Source organism: Podarcis cretensis (assembly GCF_951804945.1).
Source record: "Podarcis cretensis genome assembly, chromosome: 8".
Lineage (NCBI taxonomy): Eukaryota > Metazoa > Chordata > Lepidosauria > Squamata > Lacertidae > Podarcis > Podarcis cretensis.
This window is the reverse complement of record NC_137177.1, coordinates 4556062-4574004: the sequence shown is the minus strand read 5'-3', so window position 1 is coordinate 4574004 and position 17943 is coordinate 4556062. Positions and strand designations below refer to the sequence as shown.

Sequence of the window (17943 nt, the reverse complement as noted above, 5' to 3'; positions counted from 1 at the left end):
GAAATGTGGGTAAGAGAAGTGAATAGAGAACCAAGACGAAATATTTGATCTTGCAGCTTTCTCAATTAGGGGTGCAGTAGAAATGTGTACATTCACAAAAAATAAAGCTGCAAGATACTAAAGATGTAGACAAAGAAGTAATTTCAGAAAATTAGAAACTGTTAAAAATTGTCATTGCTAAAATTCTGGCAACTGCCACAACAAGAAGACTCAACAACATTAATAGATTATATAAACTAGATTTATTAAGAGAAGGCACCTGAGTACATATATTGAAAAAGCAGTATACATTGTGAGGAAAGCAGAGATAAACAAGTTACTGTTTTATTATTTTTAAGTGCCACAAAAGCCTTTGACAGGGTAGAATGGCCCTAAGTATTTGAGGTACTGAGAAAAAATTATAAAGGCGATTGAAGTAGTTGTGTTATCAGCTGGTTAAAGGAGAGAAATTTTCCATCTCCATACTCAAACATATTCCCAAGGATAATGGAACAGATGACATTGAAGAAACTTTGACTTACAATTTAGGTGGGTCTCAAAGGGTGCCCTTAGTTGGCTGATGGGGGTGGGAGGGTGTGATGTCCCCTCTTCAGGGTCCCTGAGTCTTCCTGAGGAGGACTCAGATCCAAACAATGCACCAGCATTGCCTCCTGTCCCTCCTCATACTGTGGATTGAGAGATGACAAGATCCCAGAGAGGCAAGATTTCCTAGGTTATGACTGACCTATGGCTGTAAAACCTTCCAGCAACTGTCATATCCTGCAGGGTTAACTATTGTTGTTGTTTAGTCGTTTAGTCGTGTCCGACTCTTCGTGGCCCCCTGGACCAGAGCACGCCAGGCCCTCCTGTCTTCCACTGCCTCCCGCAGTTTGGTCAAACCATCTCGTCCTCGGTCGTCCCCTTCTCCTTGTGCTCTCCATCTTTCCCAACATCAGGGTCTTTTCCAGAGAGTCTTCTCTTCTCAGGAGGTGGCCAAAGTCTTGGAACCTCAGCTTCACGATCTGTCCTTCCCGTGAGCACTCAGGGCTGATTTCCTTAAGAATGGAGAGGTTTGATCTTCTTGCAGTCCATGGGACTCTCAAGAGTCTCCTCCAGCACCATAATTCAAAAGCATCCATTTTTCGGCGATCAGCCTTCTTGATGGTCTTCCTTTGCTACTCACTGGGAAAGTGTCAGGAAAGGAATGCTGGCAGACAGACCACAATGGAAAAAAGGAATGAAAGCACTGGGGAGGGGGGGGGGACCATTCTATGGTTGGACTAGACGCCAGGAGGCATTCTGATGGCCAGAAAGGGGAAAGAGGAGAGGTGCCATGGGGAAGTGGAGCAGAGGAGGAAGAGGGCAGAGAGTTAGGGACCAGATATTTATTCACTTGTGAGATCGATTCCAAAAGCAATGAAGAGTAAGGAAATTCCACAAATGGAAACAGAGTTAATGGAAATTCAAAAGAAAGAATCAAGACTTGGTATGGTTAGCCTGTTCTGGTGCTTTACATGTTGAAGCATGCCTCGTCCTTTGACACTTGGGTGGCCAAGGTCAGTGATGATGTGGCTCCACTTCTTCAAGTCCTGCTTCAGAGGGGAATGGCACACATTTCATAAAAACGCGGAAGGGTGGCAAAGCCAATCAGCATGGGAGAGACATTAATCTTTTCAGGTGGGACGGGAGATTTGATGTGGAAGTTCTGCAGGATGCTGGTGAAGAAGAGGAAGAGTTGCATGCGGGCCAGCTGCTCTCCAAAGCAATAGCGTTTCCCTAGGGAAGAAGAAGAAAGCAAAGATGGGCTGTTATAGGTAAAGGTAAAGGTAAAGGTACCCCTGCCCATACGGGCCAGTCTTGACAGACTCTGGGGTTGTGCGCCCATCTCACTTAAGAGGCCAGGGGCCAGCGCTGTCCGGAGACACTTCCGGGTCACGTGGCCAGCGTGACATCGCTGCTCTGGCGAGCCAGAGCCGCACACGGAAACGCCGTTTACCTTCCCGCTAGTAAGCGGTCCCTATTTATCTACTTGCACCCGGAGGTGCTTTCGAACTGCTAGGTTGGCAGGCGCTGGGACCGAGCAGCGGGAGCGCACCCCGCCGCAGGGATTCGAACCGCCGACCTTTCGATCGGCAAGTCCTAGGCGCTGAGGCTTTAACCCACAGCGCTGTTATAGCCTGCTTGGAAATGTTTGGGCAAAGATTCCTCTAACCCACACATCCATGCGTAAAATAACACCATTGGTCCTTTGGTTTGCATAGCTGGCAAAGGGATTTTATGTAGAAGGGAAAAGAGATACCACTGGACAGACAGAGTAATTCTGGGGGGAAATCTGCAGCAGCAACACCTTCTAGTAATTTTTCTCACTTCAATTGGTCCACCAGGGTGGTGTAGTGGTTAAGAGCGGTAGACTCGTAATCTGGTGAACCGCGTTCAATTCCCCGCTCCTCCACATGCAGCTGCTGGGTGACCTTGGGCCAGTCACACTTCTTTGAAGTCTCTCAGCCCCACTCACCTCACAGAGTGTTTGTTGTGGGGGAGGAAGGGAAAGGAGAATGTTAGCCGCTTTGAGACTCCTTCGGGTAGTGATAAAGCGGGATATCAAATCCAAACTCTTCTTCTTCTACTGGTGATTGGGCTATTATTTGCTGCAAACTCTATGGTTACCAGAGATCCCCGTTTCCCAGGGACAGTCCCCGGATTTGCAAATCTGTCCCCAGACAAAATTCGTCCCCAGAATGTCCCTGGATTTCATTTAATGTCCCCGGATGTATATTTTAAGTGTTGTGGATTTATTAGTAGGGAATGAATGTTGCGTGGTTGGTTCAACGGCACAAGACACATCATATGGGGAATTCCGGCAAGGCAAAATGGCGAACGCCATGGCAGCGGGCAGCTCCTGAAGCCAACCAGACCCAAGTGCGCTACCAGGCTGGCTCTGTGCTGCTGCCACGGCCGTTGCCACTGCCGAGGGGGAACTGGGGACACCCTGCGCAGCAACTGGGGGAACCGCTGACCCCCCCCACCCATGGCCAAATTGAGCCAGGAGTGAGAATGCCCAGCCACCCGGCCAACTGCCCAGCGGTGCTTGGGGGCCAGGAAAACCCTGGAGCCGATGCAGGGAGAAGGAGGAGAGAAGGAGAAAGAAGTAAGAGGAAGAGGAAGGAGAAAAAAGAGGGGAGCCCCGACCTTGCTGCGCCACTGCCACTGCCGCCGCTGAGAAGGAGAAGTAGGAGAGCACCAGGAGGGCAAGGACACGTGGCCGAATCCAGGCCTGACCTGAGCCTACTCCACGGCAGCTAGTGCTCCAAGAGAGCAGGCCAGGGCCCAGAGGAAGGCCGTGCGACAGAGGAGACCACAGAAGAGAAGATATTACTTCTTAATATTACAACTACCAGACTTTTAGAAGACATCTGAAGGCAGCCCTGCTTAGGGAAGCTTTTAATGTTTGATGTTTTAATGTATTTTAATACAGTGGTGCCTCGCAAGACGAAATTAATCTGTTCCGCGAGTCTCTTCGTCTTGCGGTTTTTACGTCTTGCGAAGCAAGCCCATTAGCGGCTTAGCGGCTATTAACGGCTTAGCGGCTTTAAGAAAAAGGAAACAAACTCGCAAGAACTCGCAAGACGTTTTGTCTTGCGAAGCAAGCCCATAGGGAAATTCGTCTTGCGGAACGACTCAAAAAACGGAAAACTCTTTCGTCTTGCACGTTTTTCATCTTGCGAGGCATTCGTCTTGCGAGGTACCACTGTATTTATTTTTTTTTGGAATCCGCCCAGAGTGGCTGGGGAAGTCCAGCCAGATGGGCGGGGTATAAATAAATTATTATTATTATTATTATTATTATTATTAATCCTTTTTTTCTCTCTTTTCAAGAAAAAAAAGTGTCCCCAGATTCTTTGGAAAAAATATGGTAACCTTAGTAATCTCCCCACCCCCCGGGGCTGCTGAGTACTCACCAATAGAGAAAGGCATAAAAGCCTCATTTTTCTTGAACTGCCCATTCCCATCCAGGAAATGTTGGGGGTCAAACACGTCTGGTCTTGCAAAATGTTGGGGGTCTCTCAGCACAGACCCAAGCATGGGAAACACTTCAGTTCCCTGAAGAAGAGAGAGAGAGAAATGAGAAGATACGGGAGAAATGGGAGATTCTTCTGTTATGAAATCAGTGACAGTTCCCCATTTCTCTATTTCCTCCCTCCCTCCTCATTATTAACACTCGAACTCTTTGTGTGGTCTTCTCACAGGAAAGTCACTTCTGCCCTAAGGAGGAGGTGGGGTTGCGGGCTTCACAGCCCCTCTACACGTGCGGTGGGTGGAGGCCAGCCCCCGCGCAATTGGGGGGATTCCTGGCCACGTCACCCCCTGGCCGGCCAATCAGCCCGTTCAGTGGGCGTGGCCTGCCCTATAAAAGCAGGACACGGCCAGGGATCTCCCTCTTTGCTGCCCACCAGCTGTTCCTGTTTTGCTTGAACCTGAACCTAACTGGCCATTTTGAGGAAGAGGAATGTTAGTGTTATGTACTGAGTTGAATAGGATCCAAAAGGCAGCAGTCTGATTGGTCCTAGAACAATAGGATTCAGAATGCAGCAGTCTGATTGGTCCTAGAACAATAGGATCCAGAATGCAGCAGTCTGATTGGTCCACAAGAGCCACCCAATCCAGCTCCAGGTGGAAGTGAATCCACAACCTGATTGGCCTCAGGAGAATCCCAAAATTAGCCAATCATGTGGGGCCCATTGTGTAAATAATGTATTTAAAGCAGACATTCTGGGGGAACTTCCATTCCTCCTCACCACTATGAGCTGAATAAAGAGCATGAAATCCACTCTCGACTCCGAGTATATTTCAGCTAGGGATGCTGGACCCAAGGTGGTTTCATCTGGCAGGGCTCCTCTGCTATTATTATGGTTTTGACTCCACAGCAGTGATGACAGATGAGACAGCGACGAAAGGTGCCTTGGGAATATTAACTGGCTCATCATACATATCTGGATATAATACTGAATGGTGGGGTCTCAGGAATTTAAAAAAAAGAAAAATAAGCAATACCTTGGGAATGGTGTATCCCCGGAACTGAGTATCACGGGTCACTCGTCGTGATACCCCCATAGGAATTATGTCAGAGAATCTCTGGATCTCATGGATCACAGCATCCGTATAGGGCATCAGGGGCCGGTCGTTCATGTTGGGACTGCGATTCCGGCCAATCACACGTTCAATCTCCTTATGGACCTTCTCTGTTGAGAAATCACTGGGATATAAGAAAAGGGAGACCTCTCATAGCTGGGAAAGCTAATAGACATATTCCCGAAGAAGGGAAGACAGTTTCCCGCCTTCCGTCCCGTTCTGCTGTCACCATGAACCTCCCTACATTCTCAGAAAAATATTTTTAAATGGACTATAAAGGCAATGGTTACTAAAAACGACTCATGTATCTATCCACATGAGCCCCATTATATTTTAAACTTAGAGAGGCCCATGAACATACGTTTTACTTCAATGAATTGACTTTTGTACAACTCCGGAAAGCTTTTACAAAGTTACAATTAAATACAATAAACTCTGTTTATAGAGATGGAAGATATAGAGGTATACCAGTAATTGAACGTGTTTATATTAGGGGAGGCCCTGAATTAGAGGACCTTACGCATTATATCTTGCTCTGCCCCTTATACACTGAAGCAAGAGAACGGTTTTTGACACCTATAATGATAAGGTCCTCTGGCCAGAATCCTTCTGACATGATTCTATATCTCCTTGCAGACACTGATAAGTATGTGACCTGGCGTGTAGCACTTTTTGCAACTGCCGCCAGGAAAATTAGAAAAGAATTATACAGTGGTGCCCCGCAAGACGAACGCCTCGCAAGACGAAAAACCCGCTAGACGAAAGGGTTTTCCGTTTTGGAGGCGCTTCGCAAAACGAATTTCCCTATGGGCTTGCTTCGCAAGACGAAATGTCTTGCGAGTTCCTGCGGGTTTTCCCCCTTCCCCCCCTTTTCCTAAGCCGCTAAGCCACTTATCAGCTGATCCGCTGATAAGCCGCTTATCAGCTGATCCGCTAAAAGCCGCTAAACTGCTAATAGCGCTAATCCGCTAAGCTGTCAATGGGCTTGCTTCGCAAGACGAAAAAACCGCTATACGAAGAGCCTCACAGAACGGATTAATTTCGTCTTGCGAGGCACCACTGTATAGCCGAGATAGCTATCAACTGTGAAGGAGATGAATTTATTTGACCCCATCTACACCAAGTTGTATTTTTCTCACTAAACTTTGTACATAATTGTCTGTTCTATTATTTAACATTACTTTTAATATATTAGTGGCCCCGCGGTGATTTTAGCTTATAAATTTTATTGTCCGATGTTTCAATTTGTATATTAAGGAGTTTTTATAGCTTTGTGCAGATTAGGTGATGTTTTGACAATATAGATGTTTTTAAGTTTCTGTATCAAATTAGTATATATTCTATTGAATGATATTGTATACATTGCAGCAGCCTTTGGCTATAAGCAATAAAATTTGGCTGACTGACTTACCTTGAACCTCCGGGTATTTCAGCAGAAGCAGGAAGCCATAACGTAAGGTGGTGCTGACCGTTTCTGTGCCAGCAAAGAAAACGGCGAGAGTAGTCAAAACCAGATTCCTCAGGGAGAACTCGGAGTGTGGGTTTTCCTTTTCCTGGCCAGAAGGAAGAGGGGAAGAAGGAGGTTTCTCTTGTTAAACATTGCTATAGTCTAAAGTCTTTCCCACAAGACACTCTTTCTCTTACTGTTCAGCTGAGCTGCAATGGCATCTTGGTCAGTCAGATAAGGGGATATGGACAGTCGCGGACTGTTGAAAAGGTGGCTTTAATTCATGGCCCTCCAAGTTGTGGGAATGTTCAGGGATGCAGGGGAGGATATATTGTTTGCTTATAGCCTTTCCAACTTGTATTAACAAGGTCACAATTTAGCAGAGTAACATTCCCCCTTTTAAACTTGCAGCGGGTGCATTTGCTCAGGCTAGCTAAAGCCTCTATAATAACTGTTCTGGTAAAGGTAAAGGGACCCCTGACCATTAGGTCCAGACCCGACTCTGGGGTTGCGGCGCTCATCTCGCTTCATTGGCCGAGGGAGTCGGCGTACAGCTTCTGGGTCATGTGGCCAGCATGACTAAGCCACTTCTGGCGAACCAGAGCAGCGCACGGAAACACCGTTTACCTTCCCGCTGGAGTGGTACCTATTTATCTACTTTCACTTTGACGTGCTTTTGAACTGCTAGGTTGGCAGGCGCAGGGACCCAGCAATGGGAGCTCACCCCATTGCGGGGATTCAAACTGCCTACCTTCTGATCAGCAAGTCCTAGGCTCTGTGGTTTAACCCACAGCGCCAGCCACATCCCAACTGTTCTGGTATTTCCCCCTTATTTTGTCATAAAAGATAAGACACGACACAGTCTTCTATAAAAGTATAAAAAGAGTTTATTCACATTCTGTTCACAATCAGATCCCAGAAGGCAGACTTATCTTAGAAAAGTAACATACACCTGGAAACTATCTCATAAGGAGACAGTCCCTTTGTCCTCTCTTGGCTGGAAGCCAAGAGAACATCTTTGGCTAAGCGGATGTTGCTTCTTTGATGCATGTAGTCAAAGAGAGATGGCTGCCCTGCCCTGTGCTTTTGTCCTTACCTGCACAGGTGAGGCCACGCCCACCTCTAGTCACATGCAGAGGAAGTCTGTCCCAGCTCAGAAGGAAACAGGAAGTTTACCTGCAGGCTGGACAAACATTCCTCCCCATGTGTAAACATGTTCACTCTAGGAATGTTGTACTTGACTGCTCTTGTGTTTCACATCCCACACAAGTTGGCATTGGGGCAAGACAACTTTCTTTCCCAAGAAAATCATCACAGTTCTTTGAACGCAATAATCGTACCTGATGCATTTTCACAAGGAAACAGTCGATGAAATCCCGAGGGGAGTTGGGGTCTAGGGTCTCCTCATTGGCTTTTACTTTCCTTGTGATGAACTTCTCCAACCCTAAGAGTTGCTTGAAGGCTTCCTGCTGTGGGCCAGGCAGGTACTGCATGACGCCCGAGAACATGTCGTAGAGCTGCAGAGTCATGGGGAGGAAGAGAGACCCGATATTTCCCCAAGTGAAGCTGAGATAAAGGTGCTGTTTGCATCTGAGGCTCACCTAACACACCCAACATCCGGCCCTCCCTTTATGGTGGAGGCTGATGCCTCTGAGAGGGCGGTGGGAGATGTGTCTGCAAGCTGATGAGGAAAGGGAGCTGAGGTCACGCACCAGCCATTCAGTCATGGGTGTGGTCGGAAACCTGGAAGTGTTTCTCTTGCCAATACAGAATTAACTATCAGACAGGTGCCTTCCTTATCTGGGACAGGCTGTGACAGTAGGCACAGAGACAAACAGAAGTTGTATAAGGCCTTCAAGGGGCATGCCTGAGATCCAGCACCGAGGGCCTTCTGGCGGTTCCCTCAGTGCGAGAAGCCAAGATACAGGGAACCAGGCAGAGGGCCTTCTCGGTGGTGGCACGCGCCCTGTGGAATGCCCTCCCACCAGATGTCAAAGAGAACAACAGCTACCAGACTTTTAGACGACATCTAAAGGCAGCCCTGTTTAGGGAAGCTTTTAATGTTTGATGCATTACTGTATTCAATATTGTGTTGGAAGCCGCTCTGAGTGGCTGGGGAAACCCAGCCAGATGGTCGGGGTATAAGTAATAAATTATTATTACTATGTCTCTTGTGCACTCCTAGATTGGTGAGGTGTTGTGTGAGGCATTTGGTTTCTCAGGCTCAGGGAAAGATATCTCTCCTGGTTCTGGTGCTATTTGTACTGTGAGCTTCTGTCGGTCATCCTCACTCAGACCCCTAAAGGTGGTCTGCTTCTTAACTGGCAATGCTGCAGCTTCTGACTGTGTCTTGATCGCTGCTGGACTTTGGGGTAATGGCAGATTAAGAGGAATGACATTATTCACTCACTCACTCACTCACTCACTATGGAAGTCCTTCCCCTCCCCTCCAATTTACCTGTCCCCAAGAGGTGGCAGTGAACCGGAAGCTACCCAGCATCATGCTCAGCAAGGAGTGGAACTCCTGATCTTCGTATTCAAAGCGGTCGCCAAAGGCGATGGAGCTGATGACGTTGGACACAGTGCGGCTCAGGGTGTAGGTGGGGTCAAAGGGTGTGCCTAGAAAAAAAGACATACACACAAACAGTGCAAGTCACTCAACCCAGGAACAAATCAAGAATATACTTTGCCAAGCAGTACATTCTTATTTTTTTAAAAAAAGATATTTATTAAGATTTTTTAACAGAAAAAAAGAGTTACAATACAATAAAAAAGAAAAAAAGAAAACACAAGAAAACACAAAAAATACAAAAACCCTTATCCAACACAAAACCATTTTTTTTTTAAAAAAAGTAAAAAATCCCTCTTTTTAATTTCTCGCCGTTCATTAACTTATTTTCCTGACTTCCTCACACCTCCCTTTTTTGTATTCCATTTAAAAATTGGTTCAGCAAATTCATACCTCTTAATTTACCCTTAATTATTTATCCGCATATATTATAGCTTCAAATTTTCATCTAATATCAATCCATTCTTGCATGTTCTTATTTTGCCTTATTACTAGAACCCCTTCTTTTCATTTCAACATAATCAACATTCAAAAATTTTACAATGTTTCTGTCAGGGAACTGACATCAGAGCGAAAAGCGGAGGCAGGGCTCCAGAGCGATGCCGGAGAGGGAACCAGTCTGGGGGAAGGAATTCAGTGTGACACCAATAGAGAGGAGCTGGAGGAATCGGTGTCAGGGCTCCAAGACCCTTCAACCGAAACCAGCGGAGAGAGCGCTGGCACGCCCTTGCCATCCCCTTACTTGCGCAGACGCGTTCCGCGCAGGGAACATAGGCGGAGACTTGGGGTCAAGCAGCTTTTATGCTGGAAGAGATTCAAGAAACGCCCACTGGCAGATTCTGCAAGTGACTAACAGGTCACGGAGGGCGAGCTCTAACCCTGAACATGTTTGAGCAAACCACCTAATCGAAGTGGAGGCAGTTTACGCACGAGTAACCACACAATATCATTACAGCAATCTGCCAGTCGCTTGCTGTTACTCGTGAGTAAGCAGTGGAAACATGAGCCAGACAGGAGGCGCCGGGGCAGCGGAGGCAGCTGCGGGGGCGCAGGACCTGGTGAAGAGGAACCAGGAGCTGGAACGGCATGTAGCACTGCTGATGGCGCGGCTGGACGAGAGGCGCACCCAGGACGCGCAGGTGAGACCCACCCCAGTGGCAAAGAAGGTGCCCGGACTGGTACACAAGTTTGGGGGAAAACCCCAAGAATATAATGGATTCCGGACAGAAATAGAGTACGCACTGCAGCTGCAGCATGATGATTTTGCTGACGAGGTGGCGCAAGTGGCTTACATCGTGGGGCATCTTGAGGGCAGCGCGAGGGAATGGGTTAGACCCCTAATGGCCGCGCATAACCCCGCCATGAAGGACGTCCGGAAGTTTTTTCAGGCGATGGACGCTATGTATTCCAGCCAATTGGGGGAGAGTGTGACCCAACGGGAGCTGATGAGATGTAAGCAGGGGGACCTTTCCGTTAGAGACTATTGGTCCCGCTTTGCGATGCTAATACACAGGCTCGAATGGGATATGGACAGCCCGCCCATACGAATGCTGTTTGAGGAGGGGTTGTCCCCAGCCGTTAAAGATGAGCTCTCCCGCGCGCCCCGCCCGGAGACTATGGATCAGCTGACAAAATCTGCGCTGGCGATAGGCTCTCGCCAGGAAGCGCGCGCTTTGGAAAGGCGGGAAGGGAGAGAGGAGCGTTGCCCTGACTACCGCATTCCTGAGATGCCAAGGCAGCCTTCCAATGACGTGGTGCCAATGGAAATTGATGGGGCGCGCGCACGCGAGGTGCCGAGCGCCCAACAAATAGTCAAAAGGGAAGCAAAGGCTGGGAGAAACTCCAAGAAATGTTTCCTCTGCCAACGGCCAGGACACTTTGCCAGGGTCTGCCCACAAAGAAAGGCTTGGCAAGGGATGGTGGGGGCCGCTGGAAATGAGGGGGAGGGGGCAGAAGACAAGGTGCAGGAAAACGCCAGCGCTTGACTGCCCACAGGGGGGCGCAGCAGCCAAGCGAGCAACTAATTGAAGTGCCCCAACCGGACCCACCCAAGGTTTCTATAGCGATAGAGGTGACGCTAGAACTCCCAAATGGGCACCCAGTCAAGGTGAAGGCAATGTTGGACTCAGGGAGCTCCTGTAATTTTTTTAGTAAGGAGTTTGCGCTGGAGCACCAGATCCACTTGCTGCCACTGGATTTCCCACTCCAAGTCACCACGATAGATGGCAGAGAGTTACTAGGGGGAGAGGTGACACATCAAACCCCGCCTATGAGAATGAGTGTGTCCAGGCACACAGAAACCATAGCCTTTCATGTGGCCACACTGGCGGGACCCCCAATAATACTGGGGATGAGCTGGCTAGTGCTACATGATCCAGTGGTGGCGTGGCACCAACGCACGGTCACCTTCGGGTCAGCCCACTGTTTGGAACACTGTCTAGGAGGGGAGAAGCCCAGGGTGAGGTTGGCCAGAGCAGCAGCAACCACGCTGGAGCAGAAAGGGAAGGTGCCGCCACAGTACGCAGACTTACAAGAGGTCTTCAGCGAGAGGGAAGCGGACAGGCTGCCGCCACATAGGCCCTTCGACTGCCAAATCAACCTTCTCCCTGGAGCACAGCTGCCGGTGGGTAAGCTGTATGCCATGTCCGACAGAGAGATGCAGGAGTTGTGAGACTTTATAGACAAGAACTTGAAAAGGGGGTTTATAAGAGAATCTAAGGCAGTGGGGGGCAGCCCTGTGTTTTTTGTGGATAAAAAAAACACGGATCAGCTGAGGCTCATCGTGGACTTTCGAAGATTAAACCTGGTATCAGAACCCGTGACCTTCCCAATGCCCAGAATTGATGATATTCTGACCAGGGTAAGGAAGGGTAAGATTTTTACCAAGCTGGACCTTAGGGGGGCCTACAATCTGATTCGAATGAGAGAGGGGGACGAATGGAAAACCACCATGTTCACCCCCCTGGGGGCCTTTGAATATTTAGTTATGCCATTTGGATTACAGTCAGGCTCTGCCTGTTTTCAAAGCTTCATGCACCATGTGCTGGGTCCCCTGCTGTACAAGAACTGCGTAGCATTTCTGGACGACGTACTGATCTATTCGGACAATGAAAAACAGCATGTCCAGGACGTCAGGGAAGTGCTGAAAAGGCTACGAGAGCACCAACTGTGGGTCAAGCTGGAAAAGTGCCAGTTTCACGCCAAGGAAGTGGAATTTCTGGGATACAGGTTGTCAGACAGAGGTCTAGCCATGGACCCCGGCAAGGTGCAGGCAGTGCTGGAATGGAAGGCTCCCAAAACCCGGAAGGATGTGCAGAGGTTCCTAGGGTTCAGCAACTTCTACCGGAAGTTCATCAAGAACTTCGCCCACTTAACCGCACCCATCATGGATTGTCTCAGTAGCAAAAAGAAGTTCGTCTGGACGGAAGGGGCCCAACGTGCCTTCGAGGGGCTAAAGCAGGCGTTCGCCTCGGAGGAACAGCTCCTGCATGTGGATCTGCAGAAACCGATGAGGCTAGAGACCGACGCGTCGGACAGAGCGATAGGAGCGGTGTTGCTCCAGCCGGGACCGGCCCAAGACACATGGAGGCCGTGCGCATTCTACTCAAGGAAGCTGAACGAATCGGAACAGAACTACACAGTGTACGATCGTGAACTGTTAGCTATTTATGCCGCGTTTCGCCAGTGGAGACATCTCCTGATAGGGGCTCAGCACAAGATCCAGGTTTGCACTGACCACAAGAACTTGGAATACTGGAGGACAGCGCGAGTGCTCAACCAGCGACAGATTCGGTGGGCACAGGAGTTCTCCAAGTTCTTCTTTGAGATCAAGTACGTGCCAGGGCAAGAGAACGTGAGAGCAGACGCGCTTTCACGGAAACCAGAGTACACGGAAGGAGGAAGACCACCGGACGCTTGACATGTGTTCCCTGAGGAACGATGGGTTTGTGGGGGGGCGTTGGTTGGGAAACGAGAACTAACCGAGTTGATTCGCCAGGATGAATTTGCCCAAACCAGAATCAGGGAACTAAGGGAAAATGGGAGAGACCGGGGGGACTTCGAGGTAAGGGAAGGGTTACTGTATTACAAGGGAGCAATGTATGTGCCCGGGGGGGCCTTACGGGAAAGGGTGCTCCAACAACTTCACGACAACCCTACAGCGGGACACTTTGGGCAACACAAGACCATGTTACTGGTCACTAGGGAGTTTTGGTGGCCGAAGGTGAGGGAAGATGTACGAGAGTATGTACGAGGGTGTGACCGCTGCCAAAGAGCCAAGGGGGAGCGGGCAGCCCCGGCAGGGTTACTAGAACCCTTGCCCACGCCGGGGAGACCCTGGGAGGTGGTATCAATAGATTTCATGACAGATTTGCCCAAATCCAGAGGTAAGACAGCAGTCATGGTAGTAGTAGATCTGCTAACCAAGATGTGCCATTTTATATCATGCTCTCATGCGGTGACAGCCGAGGAAACCGCACAACTGTTTGTTACTCACATCTTCAGGTTGCATGGAGCTCCTTCAAGGGTTATCTCTGATCGAGGGAAACAATTTACCTCGAGGTTCTGGAGGAAGCTTATGAGCTTATTGCAGGTGGAGGTGGGATTCTCGACGGCGAGGCACCCGGAAACTAACGGGCAGGCAGAGAGGGCGAACAGCATATTGCAGCAATATCTCCGCTGTTACGTCAACGAGAGGCAGAACGACTGGGTAGATAAGCTAGCACTGGCCGAGTTTGCGTATAACAATGCGGAGCATGTGTCCACGGGGATGAGCCCATTCTTGGCTAATTATGGGTGTCACCCCAGGGCCTTTCCCGGGAGGGGGGAGGAAGAGTGGAGCGTGCCCGCCGCAGAGCAGTTCGTGGAAGAAATGGAAGCACTGCACCAGCAGCTTAAGATGAATCTGGAAAGGGCCAAGGAAGAGTACAAGAGGCAAGCGGATAAACGTCGCCGGGAAGGGGAGACCATTAGGGTGGGGGACCGGGTGTGGTTATCCACTCAAGGATTGCCCTTCAAGGGTGGGTGTAAGAAACTCCGGCCGAAGCGGCTGGGGCCTTTCGAGGTCATACACCAAGTCAACCCGGTGGCATTCAGGCTCAAGTTGCCAGACAACATGAAAATCCACCCGGTATTTCATAGGTCACTGCTCTCGCCATACCGAGGGGAGCGGAGAGTCCGGGAGGTAGGAGGAGAAGGGCTCAGACACCCACCACTGGAAGAGAAGGAACACCACCAGCAGATAATGGAGATCCTGGATTCGCGGTGGCGGGGGCGGCAGGTGGAATATCTAGTAGCGTGGGAGGGGGAGCCCGAGTCAGAAAACACGTGGGTTCCAGAAGGGGAAATAGATGGTGGGTATCTAGTGGAAGAGTTCCACAACAGGTATCCGAGGAAGCCCAAACCTCTGGGGAGATTCTGGGAGGAGCAATTTGCCACCACCGATGATGATGAGGAGGATTTTGTGGGTTTTCCAGAGTCGCCAGAGGAAGGAGGGGAGTCGTCAGGAGAGGAGGAATCAGATTGGGAAGCCCCTCCCGTCAGAAACCAGGGCGGGTGGGAAGCGGGGTTTGAGTCCTCGGACGATGACGACAGCTCCTTTCGAGGGTTCCCTGCATCGTCGGCTGAAGGTGGGGACAAGGTCACGTCACCGGGTCAGGCCGGGGGTGGAGGGGGTCCTGGGGGGGAGGTGGATGTCAGGGAACTGACATCAGAGCGAAAAGCGGAGGCAGGGCTCCAGAGCGATGCCGGAGAGGGAACCAGTCTGGGGGAAGGAATTCAGTGTGACACCAATAGAGAGGAGCTGGAGGAATCGGTGTCAGGGCTCCAAGACCCTTCAACCGAAACCAGCGGAGAGAGCGCTGGCACGCCCTTGCCATCCCCTTACTTGCGCAGACGCGTTCCGCGCAGGGAACATAGGCGGAGACTTGGGGTCAAGCAGCTTTTATGCTGGAAGAGATTCAAGAAACGCCCACTGGCAGATTCTGCAAGTGACTAACAGGTCACGGAGGGCGAGCTCTAACCCTGAACATGTTTGAGCAAACCACCTAATCGAAGTGGAGGCAGTTTACGCACGAGTAACCACACAATACCATTACAGTTTCTATAAATAGATTTTAAATTTCTTCCAATCTTCTTCCACCAACTCTTCTCCCTGGTCTCGGATTCTGCCGGTCATCTCCGCCATTTCCATGTAGTCCATTACTTGCATCTGCCATTCTTCCAAGGTGGGTAGATCTTGTGTCTTCCAATGCTTTGCGATGAGTATTCTTGCTGCTGCTGTAGCGTACATAAAGAAGGTTCTATCCTTCTTTGGCACCAATTGGCAGTCCACTCTTACCTCATTATTCCTTTGAGCAACATTTCTTCAAGTGGATGTAGAGTGTTGGTGATGTACAGTCATATGTCGGGGTACAGACGCTTCAGGTTGTGTTTTTTTCGGGTTGCAGACCACCGAAACCCGGAAGTACCGGAATGGGTTACTTCCGGGTTTCGGCAGTTGCGCATGCGCAGAAGTGCCAAATCACAACCTGCGCATGCACAGATGCGGCGCTGCGGGTTGCGAACATGCATCCTGCACCGATCACGTTCGCAACCGGAATGTCCACTGTATTTAGCTTAGGCTAAGTTATGTCTTTTCCCACCCATTGCCAAAAATAAAAGCAGCCGTGATAATATTCAGTATAAAGCCTTCAGCTGCCCACTTAACTGCCCACAGTTTCTAACTATCTCTGTCAAGCGTTTCTGTCACCTGTAACTCATTAAGCAGCATTTCTTGAAGATACCAAAACTGAGCTCACTTTTTGTTTCCCTCAGGGATTCCAGCAGGAAGTGGGCCTCCTCCAGGATTCTCTCTTCGATGGATCTCTTTCCCATCCCAAAATTCCTCAGCGTCATGATGGAGAATCGGCGTAGCTGCTTGGCCCGTTCCCCGTTACTGAAGGAAACCCCTGGGAAGCAAAGGAGACAGAGAAGTGAGCAGGAGAAAGAGGAGCTGAAGGGTGAGACCATTTTAAGCTAGACTTAAGTATGTCAATTTAACTGGATTACGATATTAAGCCTACCTGAAAAATGCTGCTATATCAGTTACTCTTCAACAGGCATTCTGAGTAAATGCTGTTTTTCCCTTTTGTGGCATTATTTTAAGAGGGAGAAAAGAGGGAAATACCAGGAGACTCCAGTCTGCCTTAAATAATCCTGGATTAGCTATGATAGTTTTAGCCTTTTAGCTTATCAAAGCTTCCCTGCATAGGGATGAACTCTGTGGAACTCGGAAATGTGAGGAAGGAAGGATAATATGTTAAATATATTATCTCCTACTATGTACAGTGGTACCTCGCAAGACGAATGCCTCGTAAGACGAAAAACTCGCAAGACGAAAGAGTTTTTCGTTTTTTTTTAGTTGCTTCGCAAGACGAATTTCCCTATGGGCTTGCTTCGCGAGACGAAAACGTCTTGCAAGTTTTTTCCTTTTTCTTAAAACCGTTAATACCCAGGGTGCATTCAGGGGGTGCAGTTGTGACTTGACTTCGAGGAGCAACTCATAGCACGCGGTGTGGTAGCCTTTTTTGAGGTTTTTGAAGACTTTGGTGATTTTTGAAGCTTTTGCAAAATCCGTGCTTCGCAAGACGAAAAAATCACAAGACGAAAAAATTCGCAGAACGAATTAATTTCGTCTTGCGAGGCACCACTGTATTGACATCCTAACATTTAAGAGTAACTGAGAGGCAAAGACACAGTTGACAATCAGCTGATAGAAGGCACTTGCAGACTCAAGAGCTTTTTCAATATTATCTATGCTTGCAATGCCACTAAGTTACATCAGTAGTCCTTTACTTGGCGATGAATATTCAGATGCAAATCCCATCTCTTCTATGACTTGTCTGAATGGTCGGAGCTTCCATACGACTGAGCTGTAATGGCTCTCCTCCGTGTCGTATCTTCGGAATCCATCGACCTCTGCTTCGACGTGATTAACGACCTAAGCCTTTGAATGAGACTTCAGGCATGCTCCCATTACGCAGAGTATCCTAACAGCAGCAGGAGAGCCAGAAATATGTGCTACATTGATACATTTATTTCTAACTACGCAGGACAGAAAAGAATATGTGTCTGCTCTCTGTGAGAGACAGAGCACAACAAGAAGAAAGAAACAGGAAGCCAGTAACATCAACATCCATCTCCCATCTCCCGTGAGACTTCCAACAGTCTGGAATGTCAACAGAGTCTTGTGACTCCAAAAACTGCACAGTGGCATAACAGAAATCTAACATGAATGACATAGCCTGTCTCAGCCTGTCCTCAGCGAAACTGGTATAAGAAAAATCTACTTCACAGGACCACTGCTAAGTTCAGTGCCAGAACAATGGTAGTAATGATGCGCTCTGGCCAAGGGTTGCCCAAGAAGAGACTGACCGTAACCCTGGAAAAGCCAGTCAAACGTGGCTTGCTCTCCACGGCCACCAAACTCTTCGGCCTGGTCCACCAGAGCCTCCTTCACGGCGTCGTATCCACATAAGACCACAACACGGCGGGGCCCTAAGTGGATGGTGTAGACAGGACCATATTTCTCACGGATCTGTGAAAAGAGGGGGAGGGCATTGTGTGAGGTCATGGAACAGATGGAGAGATGGAACAAATTGCTCACCTGCCTCTGCAGAGATTAGTAGCTCCTGAAAGCCTAAGCCTAATTAGGCAATGAAAAACACATCCTTTATGATGCACCTCTGGTTCTCCATTTTCTGGGCACCAGAATTTAAGAAGGATATTGGCAAGCTGGAACGTGTGCAGAGAAGTGCGACCAGGATGATCAAGGGCATGG

General features: G+C 49.0%; 1 protein-coding gene across 1 annotated transcript in view; it reads right to left on the bottom strand.

Annotated features, from left to right (window-relative positions):
* Positions 1–1351: 1351 nt before the first annotated feature.
* LOC307221265 (cytochrome P450 2A13-like) overlaps positions 1352–17943 on the bottom strand; it is a 31131-nt gene continuing 14539 nt past the window's right edge. The window contains exons 2-9 of the mRNA XM_079985682.1: positions 17538–17700; positions 15923–16072; positions 9015–9175; positions 7897–8073; positions 6521–6662; positions 5032–5219; positions 3939–4080; positions 1352–1755 (exon numbers count right to left, since the gene is read on the bottom strand). Of these exons, the coding sequence (XP_079841808.1) occupies positions 1574–1755; positions 3939–4080; positions 5032–5219; positions 6521–6662; positions 7897–8073; positions 9015–9175; positions 15923–16072; positions 17538–17700 (1305 nt within the window). The 3' untranslated portion in view covers positions 1352–1573. The remainder of the gene's footprint in view (positions 1756–3938; positions 4081–5031; positions 5220–6520; positions 6663–7896; positions 8074–9014; positions 9176–15922; positions 16073–17537; positions 17701–17943) is intronic.